Below are 13,716 nucleotides of genomic sequence, written 5' to 3' on the forward strand. Positions count from 1 at the left end.
CTCTGGGCACAGGGACCAGGCTGAAGAACAAGACTAGCTGTTCAGGTGTGGTGCCCTCGAGAGCTCCTGGAAAGCATCTCACTCAGACTTCCTCTCTGCTCCCAAAGGGTGGAGATGACAAATTCAAGGTTCCTGGTAACGTTCTGTAAAACACTACTTACAGCAACACAACACAACGCCAAGAATAACTTAATACACCCCAGAATGAGGTGGACATCTCGTAGGCTTTAGGGTAACTTTAATGAAAATGCCAAAATTAGTCTTGCCCTTTAAAGCACATCCATTTAAGAGCAGCTCTATCTATAGGCTACAAAATTGCTAGAAAACTGACACGACACGTGAGACACACAATTAAGTAAAAGTCTGAGGTTGATTCTTTGGTCTGTGGTGCCCAGAGCTCACCTGGCCCCAGCGACCGCCACTCACCTTGTGCACTGATGCCCCCAAGCTAGCCAGCACAGACAGCACCTCGATATCCACCTTCCGTGTATACGTCTGCCCTGTGATGATGAAAGCCCTAGAAATAAAAAGAAAAGAATCTTAAGTCAAAATATGTCAAGCCATGACCCCACTCAGTCTTACTGCTATGCTCCATCACCTGGAATCTAGAGAACCTGACAGGTAATGTCATGGATTGAATTGTGTCCCCTCAAAAATGTGTGTCAACTTGGATAAGCCATGATTCCCCGTATTGTGTGGTTGTCCTCCATTTCGTGGCTGTGATTTTACGTTGAGAGGATTAGGTGGGATTGTAACACCACCCTTAGTCAGGTTACCTCCCTGATCCAAGGTAAAGGGAGTTTCCCTGGGCTGTGGCCTGCACAGCCACCTTTTCTCTCTCAAGAGATAAAAGGAAAGGGAAGCAGGAAAAGAACTGAGGACCTCATACCACCAAGAAAGGAGCACCAGAAGCAGAGCGCATCCTTTGGACACCGGGTCCCTGTGCCTGAGAAGCTCCTTGACCAGGGGAAGATGGAGGACAAGGAACTTCCTCCAGAGATGACAGACAGAGAAAACCTTCCCCTAGGGCCGACGTCCTGAATTGGACTTCTAGCCTACACAACTGTGAGAAAATAAGTTTCTCTTTGTTAAAGCCATCTACTTGTGGTGTTTCTGTTATGGCATCACTAGATGACTAAGACAGGTAAACTGGCCCTGGGACACACGTCCTCCATTCTTTTTACCAACGACCTGACCCGAGGAGGACGCACAGCCCAGTGTACCCATGTCATGCTGAAGCCCAGTGCAAGTGTCTAGGAGGAGCCGTGGTGGAGCCTGGTGGCCCTTGATGGAAACGGTCAGATTCCAGACTGACCCAGAGACCCTCAGTACAGGGACCAAAAACAGCATCGACACAGTTAAGGCTACTTGAAAAAATCAGAAGTAAATGGTTTTCTTTTTTCCTTATAAATTGTAAGAAAATAGAATGCAGGCTGTACGAAAATAAAACCCATGCCAGAGATGGAAAGAAATGGGTAGAACAAAGGAAGAAAATGACAAATAAGTATACCTTCCATCAACTTAATGCGGAAGTCAACATTTTCCCCATTTACCTACCTCTTAAATCCTGCCTTTTCTGTCACCATCTTGTCAAGCTGCTCTACCTTGAAGAAAAAAGACACAACCCTGTAGAAATTTAGGTGTGTCTGAGTGCCATCCTGCCCAGGTGCCTGTCCTCTTTCCAGCCCAAAGGCTCCACCCAGCTGTCAATCTCTGTCATCCTGGAGGTCAGCCCTGTCCTGTGCTCCCACCTGGGACACCTTCAGCGTACCTTCTGGTCGTCTCCCTCGAAGAGCTGCAAAAAGCTTGCCTGCGTGCCAGTGGTGCCCTTCACTCCTCGGAAACGTAGATCATCTCGGACTCGCTCCAAATTCTGGAGATCCATGCAAAGATCTTGAATCCAAAGGCAGCAACGTTTCCCAACCGTGGTCAGCTGAGCAGGCCTGAAAACAACCCAAAGAGAACATACGGAAGTCTCAAACCAAAGCCTTACTTCATAAAAGCTCCATTGCTTCTCCTAATAACCACTGTTACCCCTAGGAGGGGGAACAGCTACAGTAAGAGTAGGAGAAGCCAGTAAAGACCAAACAAGTGCTAAAAACAATTCAACCAAATGACAGCTAAGGAGCATCAATGTCATTTACAGGTATTTAAAGTTTATAAAAGTAAAGGGGTACTAGCATAGCGCTTTCTTCATCCCCAAGAGGCAATAAATGTAAGGACAGGGACAATGTCTGTTTTTGTTCATGGTCATATCCCCAGACCATTACAAACTATGTATCATATAACCTCCTAAGAAATACTAGCCAAGCAACCACTATGTTCTCAGTACAGTGAACAAAGCAGACAAGTTCCTGTCTCTGCCCAGTGGAGCTTACCCTGTTGTATAAACAAACAAAATAACTGCTGATGCTATAAATGGTAGGAGAGAACACAACAAGGATAGTACTGGAGAAGACCAAGCCAGACTGGCAGTCAAGGAAGACCTGTGTGAGGAGCTAATGCCTGCCAATGAAGAGCCAGCCATGCTGGGCCAGCCATGCTATGGAGAACCCCAAAATACATACAATCAAAGGACACACTTTCTAACACAATAGCTCATGGCGTTCTTTCCAGCCTGAAATCTAAATCAGTCCATTGCAGATTTGTTTCTGAACATAAAACGTAAATACAAATAAACCGCAATAATGTCTGAGTTCTAAAAGATGGTCTAGTCCATCTCAAGTGGCATTTCCCCAATTAGGCTAAAGAATACTGACAGCTGGTGACACCAAGACCTACCTACCACTAGGAATGTCCATAACAGGTACATCACAAACCATGGTCTATTCCCAAATTAATCCCATCGTATGGTTTTCCTTGTTAACTCCTGCGAACAGATTACTGGTTACAAGCAAAGAAGAGGGTGTACATGGACTTGTTCAGTCACGTATTGTACAATTCCGTTTATATGAAATGTCCAGATGAGGAAAATCCATAAAGACAGAAAGTAGGTTAGTGGTTGCCTAGGGCTGGGAGGGTTGAGGGGAATAGGGAGTGACTGGTCATAGGTATGGGGTTTCTTTGTGGGGTAATGAAAATGTTCTGAAATTCGAAAGTGGCAATGACTGCACAACTCTGTGAATATTCTAAAAATCACTGAATTGTATATTTTAAAAAAAGATTTATTTTATGGTAGGTGACATATACCTCAATGAAGCTGTTATTTAAAAAAAAATGCATGGACTGACACACTGAGGTGATGCCTATGAGTCAATACCATTTTCTGAGTTCCTAATGCCTGCTTAACTGTGGCAGCCAATTACCACTACGGTTTCGCTTTCCTCAGACAAACACCCAGATGAATGCATCCCCTGAGCGCACTCCGACAGACATGGAGGGAAGAGGAGCTACAGCACAGACGATGCTGGGTGCGTAGGGAAGCCAGCAGAGAAGGGAACGCTGGCTGTGGTCAAGGCACACACAACTGAGCGCCAACTCCTTCACACGAACAATTTTTCAGGTATCTCCTACCGATCAAGGTAGATCCTAACATAAGGAAGACTTATAAGCTCAGCAGACTTTCAGAAGTTATAATAACAGATGATGCTCTTGTTGCCATAGCAATAACCCATCAAAACGTATGACAGAAATGGTAAGACACCACTACTCAAGTAACATCACTCCAGCTTGTCATCGGCATTTGAAAACTGACATCGTCGGCATTAAAAAAGGGTTATTTGGTAATCATGAAAATACTTGTACATTTTCAAAACACGAAAAGGAAAAAACTTAACTGTCCTATCATCTCATAAACTAGAGCAATTGATATTAACATCCTGGAGTGCTTTTTTCCAGTCTTTGTGCAACTCATATGCTGTCTTTTCCTTGTAACATTAACACAAACACATTTCCATGTTACTAGTCTTACAAGCATCATTTCAATCGCTGCGTAATATTCCAGGCTGTAGATACACCAATCTTATTTAAGTATTCTCTTATTGTTAGAAAGCTCAATATCATCAGTCAGAACAAGGCCAGGGGCCAACTGTGGAACAGACCATCAATTGCTCATATGCAAGTTCAAGCTGAAACCGAAGAAAATCACAGCAAGTCCATGAGAGCCAAAATATGACCTTGAATATATCCCACCTGAATTTAGAGACCATCTCAAGAACAGATTTGAGGCACTGAACACTAGTGACCGAAAGCCAGACGAGTTGTGGAATGACATGAAGGACATCATCCATGAAGAAAGCAAGAGGTCACTGAAAAGACAGGAAAGAAAGAAAAGACCAAGATGGATGTCAGAGGAGACTCTGAAACTTGCTCTCGAACGTCAAGCAGCTAAAGCAAAATGAAGACTTGATGAAATAAAAGAACTGAAGATTTCAAAGGGCGTCTCAAGTAAACAAAGTAAAGTATTATAATGACCTGTGAAAAGAGCTGGAGATGGAAAACCAAAAGGAAAGAACACGCTTGGCATTTCTCAAGCTGAAAAAACTGAAGAAAAAACTCAAGCTCTGAGTTGCAATAGTGAAGGATTCCATGGGGAAAATATTAAACGACGCAGGAAGCATCAAAAGAAGATGGAAGGAATACACAGAGTCATTGTACCAAAGAGAATTAGTCAATGTTCAAACATCTCAAGAGGCAGCATAAGATCAGGAACCGACGGTACTGAAGGAAGAAGTCCAAGCTGCTCTGGAGGCACTGGCGAAAAACAAGGCTCCAGGAATCGATGGAACATCAATTGAGATGTTTCAACAAACAGATGCAACACTGGAGGTGTTCACTCATCTATGCCGAGAAATATGGAAGACAGCTTCCTGGCCAACTGACTAGAAGAGATCCATATTCACGCCTATTCCCAAGAAAGGTGATCCAACCAAATGTGGAAATTATAGAACAGTATCACTAATATCACACACAAGCAAAATTTTGCTGAAGATCATTCAAGGGCGGCTGCAGCAGTATATTGACAGGGAACTGCAAGAAATTCAGGCCAGTTTCAGAAGAGGACGTGGAACCAGGGATATCATTGCTGATGTCAGATGGAGCCTGGCTGAAAGCAGAGAATAGCAGAAGGATGTTTACTGTGTTTTATTGACTATGCAAAGGCATTTGACTATGTGGATCCTAACAAATTATGGATAACACTGCAAAGAATGGGAATTCCAGAACACGTAATTGTGCTCATGAGGAATCTTTACGTAGATCAAGAAGCAATTGTTCGGACAGAACAAGGGGATACTGATTGGTTTAAAGTCAGGAAAGGTGTGCAACAGGGTTGTATTCTTTCACCATACCTACTCAATCTATGCTGAGCAAATAATACGAGAAACTGGACTATAAGAAAGAGAATGGGACATCAAGACTGGAGGAGGACTCATTAACAACCTGCGTTATGCAGATGACACAACCTTGCTTGCTGAAAGTGTAAAGGACTTGAAGCACTTACTAATGAAGATCAAAGACCACAGCCTTCAGTAGGGATTGTACCTCAACATAAAGAAAGCAAAAATCCTCACAGCTGGACCAATGAGCAACATCGTGATAAACGGAGAAAAGATTGAAGTTGTCAAGGATTTCATTTTACTTCGATCTACAATCAGCAGCCATGGAAGCAGCAGTCAAGAAATCAAAAGATGCATTGAACTGGGCCAATCTGCTGCAAAGGACCTCTTTAAAGTGTTGAAGAGCAAAGATGTCACCTTGAAGACTAAGGTGCACCTGACCCAAGCCATGGTATTTTCAATCGCATCATATGCATATGAAAGCTGGACAATGAATAAGGAAGACCGAAGAGTTGATGCCTTCGAATTGTGGCATTGGCGAAGAATATTGAATATACCATGGACTGCCAAAAGAACAAACAAATCTGCCTTAGAAGTACAGCCAAAATGCCCCTTAGAGGCAAGGATGGTGAGACTGCGTCTTACATACTTTGGAAGTGTTGTCAGAAGGGATCAGTCCCTGGAGAAGGACATCATGCTTGGCAGAGTACAGGCTCAGCGGAAAAGAGGAAGACCCTCAACCAGGTGGACTGACACAGTGGCTACAACAATGAGCTCAACCATAACAACAGTTATAAGGATGGCACAGGACTGGGCAGTGTTTCGTTCTGTTGTGCACAGGGTCACTATGAGTTGCAACCGACTTGATAGCACCTGACAGCAACAACAACTTACTGCTGGACATTTAGATAGTTTCCAATGTTTACTCTCATAAATAATACTGTAACAAACATCTTGGTGCATAAAGCTTTTCCCAGAATTTGGATTACCTCTCGGACTACATTCTCAAGAATGGAATTACTAAGTCGATGGGTATGAACACTTTCTAAGGCTCTTGCTACTATTTCCCAAGGCTTTCCAAATGAACTGTTAGATTTCCTCTCCCCCCAGTACAGCTTTGAAGATGAGTATCAGGCTCATTCCTTAAAGCATTTTTGAGAGTTCCTGAGTCATCTGCTATGGTTGTATTTTGGGACACTTTACCTCAAAGGTTACCACAAAGAATGGAGAACTGAAGGCATAACTGAAAGTCAGATGCACACCAACAAATCCCCCTCCCAAGAGACAATCATATCACTTACTGGAAATGTGTAAAACCTAAGGTGGGAAGGTTGGCTCGTTCCTTAGCAAAGTCGGCAAGTCGAGAGATCACTCTGGCAAGCTGCAAGGAAGACCATGCAGTAGAGAAAGGGTGAATTCAGGGGGGCAGATTATTACACCATCAGTAACTAAACTATGACAATTTTATATTAAACTGGACCTCCAGCTCAGTGAAGGCAGAGGCCACACACACCTTTTCATCTTAAAGTGCCCTAGAGAATTCACAGCAACCAGTGTTCGAAAACTGTGCTGACTACCCAGTAAGTTATGAACTATTCCTGCAGGACTGTAAGGCTACTGGCAAATTCATGCAGAAAAAGAGAGCTAAGTCATAATCCTGAGCCACATGACAGCAACGTGCCTCTGGTTACGATTCCTTCATTTAAAAGGTTATGCATCAAAAAGCATTCACTTATGAGGTTTTAACCACCCCCAAAAGACAACTACTTCCATAGATTAGACCGAAGACTCATTCGCCTGAGAAAATGATTATCTATTTAGATTTATATTTCCTCAACTCTTAATTGGCACCCACCTCCTGTCACAGGGAATCAAGGGTTGGTAGGAAGTTCTGCCAACTCCTTACCTTTGGCAGAAGCAGGTCAAATGCATTTCTAAGAATAATCAGGTCCTGCAAAGGAAAAAACAGTGGTCATAAACACCTTTGTTCAAACAACATTATTACATAACTCTATCTGACCATCTCGAAGGAGTTTCTCAGCTAGCAGCCGATCTTACCATTGGCAACCCCTGTGCAAACCAAAAGGTACTAGGAGAAGTTGTTCTTTTCTGATTACTGTTTTAAAAGCACATGAACTTAGAAAGCCGTACTACTGGGATCCATACGGAGGAAAACCTCTATACTCATAAAGCTCTGTTTACATGGCATCTCAAGTGGTTGATCACGGTAAGAAGTAAGGTCCGACCTGGAACGCCGCACAGCCAATGTCCAGGTCAACAAGGTTTGTATCTTCCCAGAGAGGAGGGCTAGGTCTCTGAGAAGCTTCCATTTGACACTTCCGTTAGTTTTCTCTTTTTTCATGTCTATAAATTATTAACAAAGAAAAGCATGCCCCAGAACAAGATACAGGAAATTTAAACCCGCTCTGAGGGAGCTAACAGGCAATTCCAACACATGCTTATATGAGGCAGCAATCTGTGAGCCCCAGAGATATACTGAAAAACCAAAAAACCAAACCCGTTGCCGTCGATTCCAACTCATAGCAACTCTATGGGACAGAGCAGAGCTGCCCCCATTGGGTTTCCAAGGAGTGGCCGGTGGATTTCAACTGCCAACCTCTTGGCTAGTAGCTGAACTCTTAACCATTGCGCCACCATGGCTCCATAAAGATATACTGAGTACTTTTTAAAAAGGATATTCCAAGTGAGAGGATTATTCTTCTCCTGTTATCTTACCAATCGCACATAACTCAAAACCCACTGCCGTCGAGTCAATTCCGACTCATAGCTACCCTATAGGACAGAGTAGAACTGCCCCACAGAGTTTCCAAAGAGTGCCTGGCGGATTTGAACTGCCATCCTCTTGGTTTGCAGCTGTAGCACTTAGCCAGTATGCTCAGGGTTTCCCCTAATCGCACATAGGTGTCTTTATTCATGTACCACTTTGACTAAAAAAGTCTTTGGGGCAGCTTAAAAATTACTGGCTTCTTCCTGGATTGGAAGTTTATATGGCATCTAACTTCAGGTTCTACAGAAGCACCGGGATTAAGAATATATACGTTGGACCTGTTCTACCTGGGTTTGTATCCTTCCTGGCTGTGTGACCTTGGGCAAGTTCTTCAACTTCTCTTTATCCTTCTCTTCATCTATACAGGCAAATGATCCACTTACATGAAAAGGCAAAACTAGAGACAAAGCAGGCCAGTGGTTGCCTGAGGCAGGGGTGGGGACTGACTGCACATGGCACGAGAACCTCCTGGAGGGGTGGAGAGGCAAAACCAGAGCGTGCTGAAGGCTAAACAACTCTATAAATCTACTCAAACTCATCAGTTGTACACTCAGAATGGATATATTATATGGTATGCAAACTACATCTCAACAAAGCTATTGTAAAAAGAGATAATAGCATCTATCTCTTATCGGTGTTGTTTAGAATAAACGAAGTAATACACGCAAAGTCTTAGGACAGTGCATGACACCTGGTAAACTCAGGAAAATGCCTGCTGTTAATCTTCCGTGTTTGACTCTAAGACACTTTTGCTAACTAAAGGTTTTGTTAAGCAATGATAATGCAATTCATCTTTCTTTTCTGAAATCACAGCCAAGAGATATGACGGGCTTTAGAAAGAGCCCTTTGGAAAATTACTTCAGCCACTAAAGCGCTAAGACTGTGGCTTAGATTCATAAGCACTATCTGCAGGTCTTATTTTATGGAGGTCACTAGATGCTTGTACTTTACATGGGAAGGATACCAAAAGTGTGCTCCGCCTAAAAAAACCCTAAAAATGAAGATCTAAGGAGTCACTTCCTAACCCTGGACAAAATCAGATCAACTTTATCAACGTATTAGAAAGAGCGAGTCCTAAGTGGGGACAAATGACACGGGCTCGTACTGTATTGTCTCCAACATAGCAGGAGGTAGCACCGAGATGAATAATGCCGGCGGCTTTGGGACAGCAGTGGCCGAAGGTGTGCACGTGAGCCATCACATCATGTCGCAATCGCTTCTCCTCCTCAGCCGCCATCTTGAAGTCGATGTTGTCCAGGTTCGATTTCATCTCCTGGATTTGTTCATCTGTGATGGGTAAACCCAATGTCTGCAGAACAGGCGAAATAAAAAGCAAATAACCTCAGGTGGTGTCACAATTATTTGAACTGACACAGAGAAAACATTGGTTCATGTCATCAGTTATACCCTACCTTCCAATCCTTAAATTTGGGGCAAATGAGCTAAAAGTATGTGGGGAAGGGAGAGGGGAAACTTTCTCAATGTATCGTGGTAAGTTATATTCTTCGTAAACTCCAACACATACAACAATGTGATCCTGATCTCGACTGCTCCCTCTGCCCCTCTAGCTTTCCTTGGCCCACTTCCTCACATTCCTGTCTCTCCACTCAAATTTCATCTCCTCAGAGAGGTCTTCCCCAACTTCAATGAATGTAAAACCACATCTGCGTTCTCTTCTGGGTCACTCTATCCCTTTACCTTGCTTTTACTTAGAGTACTTTTCCCATGTCTGGTCCCTAGGTGGTGAAAACGGTTCGCACTCAACTGCTAATTTAACGGCTGGCAGTTTGAACCTACCCAGCAATACCTCGGAAGACAGGTCTGGTGATCTGCTTCCGTTAAGATTAAAACCGAAACCAAAACCCACTGTTGTCGAGTCTATTCCAACTCACAGCAACCCAATGTACAGAGCAAAATTGCCCCATAGGGTTTCCAAGGCTATAAGCCTTTATGGAAGCAGACAGTCACATCTTTCTCCTAAGGAGTGGCTGGTGGGTTCGAACCACCTACCTTTTGGTTAGCAGCCAAGTGTTTAACCACTGTGCCACCAGGGAAAACCCTATGGAGCAAGTTCAACTCTGTAACACAAGGGGCAGCCGTGAGTGGAAATCGACTAGACTAACAACATCACCACATGACGTTTTTCATATTTATTACTTGTCCCTCCTCTTCACCATAGCTGCATTGCCCACGAGGAAAGTTCTTTTATTTATTGCTCAATCATTAGTGCTTGGCAAGTAGGTGCCCAGAATGTGGGACCCAGCCCAGAGCTTTACATCTGACCCAGATGGATCTACTCAGAGAAACCAAAATTAGGGAATCTGTAAGTAGTTTTCCCATCAAACAAATCGTGTACAGCAAATTCAGAGCCACTGAAAGCAATTCCAGGAGACATTGATGAGAAAATAAACACATCAACAACATCTTACATTCGTCCATCACTGGAAAAATCAGGGAGGCAAAAAACAAAACGCAATAAAAAACAGTTGGCAGCCCACAGACAGCTCTGAACCCTGGATCCAAATACTGAACATATACACCAACAAATGACAATGTGTTCAAACCTCACTTGGAACTCCCAGGACACAAGCCCAAGGAGCAGCATGCTTGTTAGACCTGTACTATCCAATACGCCAGCCTCATGTGGCTACTGAAATCAATTAAAATTAAACAGAAGTAAAACCCAGTTCCTCAGTCACACTAGCCACATTTCAAGGGCTCAGTGGCCACATGTGGCAGGGCTGCCTTGGACCTTCACAAGTCAGTAGGTACCACACGGGAGCTCCTCCCAAAGCAAAGCAGTAGAGGGCAGCCTAGCCATACTGCTTCCTCTGACCAAGTAATTTCTCTTCTCAAAACCTATACTTTCTCCACTCCTCATTGTCTGCATTCCTCCTAACCTCTCAGCCCCCAAATTTGTTTCTTAACTACTAAATTATTATGTCATTATTATTCGTACTGCTAATTTTGACACCGTTACTAATAGATGGGAGCCCCTGGTAGAAATGGTTAAGGTACTCAGCTGCTAGCGGCAAGGGTGGAGGTTTGGGTCCACCCAGAAGCGGCTGGAAAGAAAGGACTAGCGAGCTACTTCCAAAAAGTCAGCTACTGGAAACCCTGTGGATGCACAGTTCTACTCCAACACACGTGTGGTCACCCTGAGTCACAGCTGACCTAACGGCAACTGGTTTACTAACAGGTAATCCAAACCCAGGAGATGGGACCAAAATTGTATGCATTTCAGGCAGTGTGTAGACTGGTATCTTAGTAGGGTTCTCCAGAGTAACAGTGCATAGACATAGATATATTTATAGATGATACAGATACAGGTACGGTATAGGTATAGATAAAGAGCGCTGGTGGCACGGTGGTTAAGCGATTGGCTGCTAACCAAAAGGTCAGCGGTTTGAATCCACCAGCCGCTCTGAGAGAGAAAGATGTGGCAGTCTGCTTCTGTAAAGATTACAGTCTTGGAAACCCTATGGGGCAGTTCTTACTCTGTCCTAAAGGGTCGCTATGAGTCAGCATCAACTTGATGGCAATGGGTTATTATGGGTTGACTGGACAGAGTAAAGAGCACCTATTCAGATGACCCTACATTCCAAGTCCAGCTTGAAGCCATTTAACAGCTATGGTGTCCTTGGCCAAGTTGTTCTAAGTGCCACTGCCCTCATTTGTAGAATGGAAATGAGAATAGCACTTGACAGCGTACATGCAAGCCTTTCCAATCCACACACACTACGAAATGTCCGTTTCTATTACCTACTTCTGTTACCTGAGAGATCGTTTATTATATCTCTGCCTCCATTCCCTCATCTGTAAAATAGAAATAATAACAGTACTTACCACACCAGGCTGTTTTGAGGATAAATGAGGTAATACTTGTAAAGTTTTAAAACAGTGCCTAGCATACATTAGACACTATATAACTGTCTGCTGTTATTATATCACTTGATTTTCTCGACCATAGGGTGGGAGGGGGAGATCCAGGGCGAAAGTTTCCTGTTTGGGGAGTCCCACTGTACCAAGGTCATAGGATGTATTCAGATTTTCATTTTTATGCTGCTCGAGAGGACCTTGCCATTTAGCTTGAGGCACTTTCCTCTGCAACTTGAGAACACAGCTTTCTATCTATGTCACCTTCAGCTTCCTTCAACTCTTCTGGGAGGGGCCCTCTGGGGTTATTTCTGAAGCCAGGCTGAGCCGCTCTACGTGCAGTTCTTACAGGAAAATCAATAAATCCTGTCTACTAATCAGTTCCCCGTACTCAGGTACACAGCGCTGCCTAGTAAAGCCGAAAGAGCGGCCTAGAACACCCGAATTCCAGTCCTGTCACTAACTATACTGAACGACTGTGCTAAGAAGGGGCTAAGCGTTCAGGCTCTGGATTGCACTCGAGTTCAAATCCCAATTCGATTCTTACTAACTGTGCGACCTAGGGCAAATAACGCGCTCTCGAGGCTTGGTTTTCTCGCCTGTGGATAATGTGGGGAAAACACTCCTTAGTTTACAAGATCATTAAAGGGATTATACGAGCAAAGGTGTGCAAAGAAATAACAGGTAAGGAGCGCTCCATGTCCGTGGTTAGCGCTGCTCTCCTGCGGGAATCGCCCAGATGGAGTCCCTGGAACCACAGACCCTATTTCTCGCCGCCTCCTCCGCGTCGCTAACCCTCGGGGACTAAAAACATGTGAAGCAACAGGTGACAGCTCCCGGGCTTCCTGCCCTAGCCTTCCTGGGGCTGCAGCTCCTCAAGAGCGGAAACACCTGCCGAAAATAGCCGGGCAGCTGCAGCCCAGGCGACCCAGTCCCCGCTGCGCGGGCAAGGCACGTGCCGGGGCGGGTCCTCGGCCCCTCCTCCCCCGCCCGGCCCCTTACCTGCTCGGCCTCCGCCAGCCACAGCCAGAGCTGCCGCCACGTCCGGAATTTGTACCTGTCGCTAAACAGGAAGCACATCTCCGGGCTGGCGTAGCGGGAGGCCAGCGGTGAGCGGTAGCTGTCAGGCCCACCGGCCGCCGGCTGCACGCCTTGGTCGCCTGCGGCCGCCATCCACAACACGCCAGCCCGCAGTAGACTACAGGCGAGGAGGCGAGGGCGGAAGCGGAAACCGGTGGCCGGGGCCGGGAGGGACTTCCTTCGCTTGGGGCGGGACTTCCTTCGCTAGGTCCCGCCCCCTGGGGGGTGTCCAGGGGCTCCTGAGTGCTTCTGCGGGGAGGGTGTTGACTGCTACCTGCTGAAGGTTAATGTGTTTCTCTCTTCGTTTGCAGGAAACATGATAGCGCTTAATAAGCTACTTAGCCGCTCTGCGCCTCAGTTTCCCCATCTGAGAAAAGGTACAAAAGACCTGCCTTTTAAGATCATTGTGGTAATTCAGTGAGTTAATACGTGTCAAGCTCTTGGTTAGATACCTGTATACTTAGAAATCCCTGTATGTGTTTGCTATTATTATTTGTTACTGTCACCCACCCCACTCGCACTCCTACGGCCAGCCTGGTACCAAGCATGGCTTTGGGGAGAAATGAAGATGCCCAGGAAATCGGCGTTATTGAGCACCAAGTGTGCCCCTAGGCGCCAAGCTGCGGAAAAAATGCGTACAGGTTAGGAAACTGAGACTCCCAGAAGCTGAGTGACTTGCTGAGGAGCACTCAGGAA

General features: G+C 45.0%; 1 protein-coding gene across 4 annotated transcripts in view; it reads right to left on the reverse strand.

Annotated features, from left to right (window-relative positions):
- ADSL (adenylosuccinate lyase) overlaps nucleotides 1-13,147 on the reverse strand; it is a 56,631-nt gene extending 43,484 nt beyond the window's left edge. For 3 of the 4 annotated variants that reach the window (XM_064283493.1, XM_064283494.1, XM_064283495.1), the window contains exons 1-7: nucleotides 12,943-13,146; nucleotides 9,170-9,373; nucleotides 7,183-7,227; nucleotides 6,578-6,657; nucleotides 1,772-1,943; nucleotides 1,558-1,604; nucleotides 427-517 (exon numbers count right to left, since the gene is read on the reverse strand). In XM_064283493.1, coding sequence (XP_064139563.1) covers nucleotides 427-517; nucleotides 1,558-1,604; nucleotides 1,772-1,943; nucleotides 6,578-6,657; nucleotides 7,183-7,227; nucleotides 9,170-9,373; nucleotides 12,943-13,113 — 810 coding nt within the window. In that variant the 5' untranslated portion in view covers nucleotides 13,114-13,146. Of the gene's footprint in view, nucleotides 1-426; nucleotides 518-1,557; nucleotides 1,605-1,771; nucleotides 1,944-6,577; nucleotides 6,658-7,182; nucleotides 7,228-9,169; nucleotides 9,374-12,942 lie in introns of all 4 variants that reach the window. The other variant, XM_064283492.1, reaches the window with a different exon arrangement.
- Nucleotides 13,148-13,716: the final 569 nt, after the last annotated feature.

The sequence above is a fragment of the Loxodonta africana genome, chromosome 4 (assembly GCF_030014295.1).
Source record: "Loxodonta africana isolate mLoxAfr1 chromosome 4, mLoxAfr1.hap2, whole genome shotgun sequence".
NCBI lineage: Eukaryota > Metazoa > Chordata > Mammalia > Proboscidea > Elephantidae > Loxodonta > Loxodonta africana.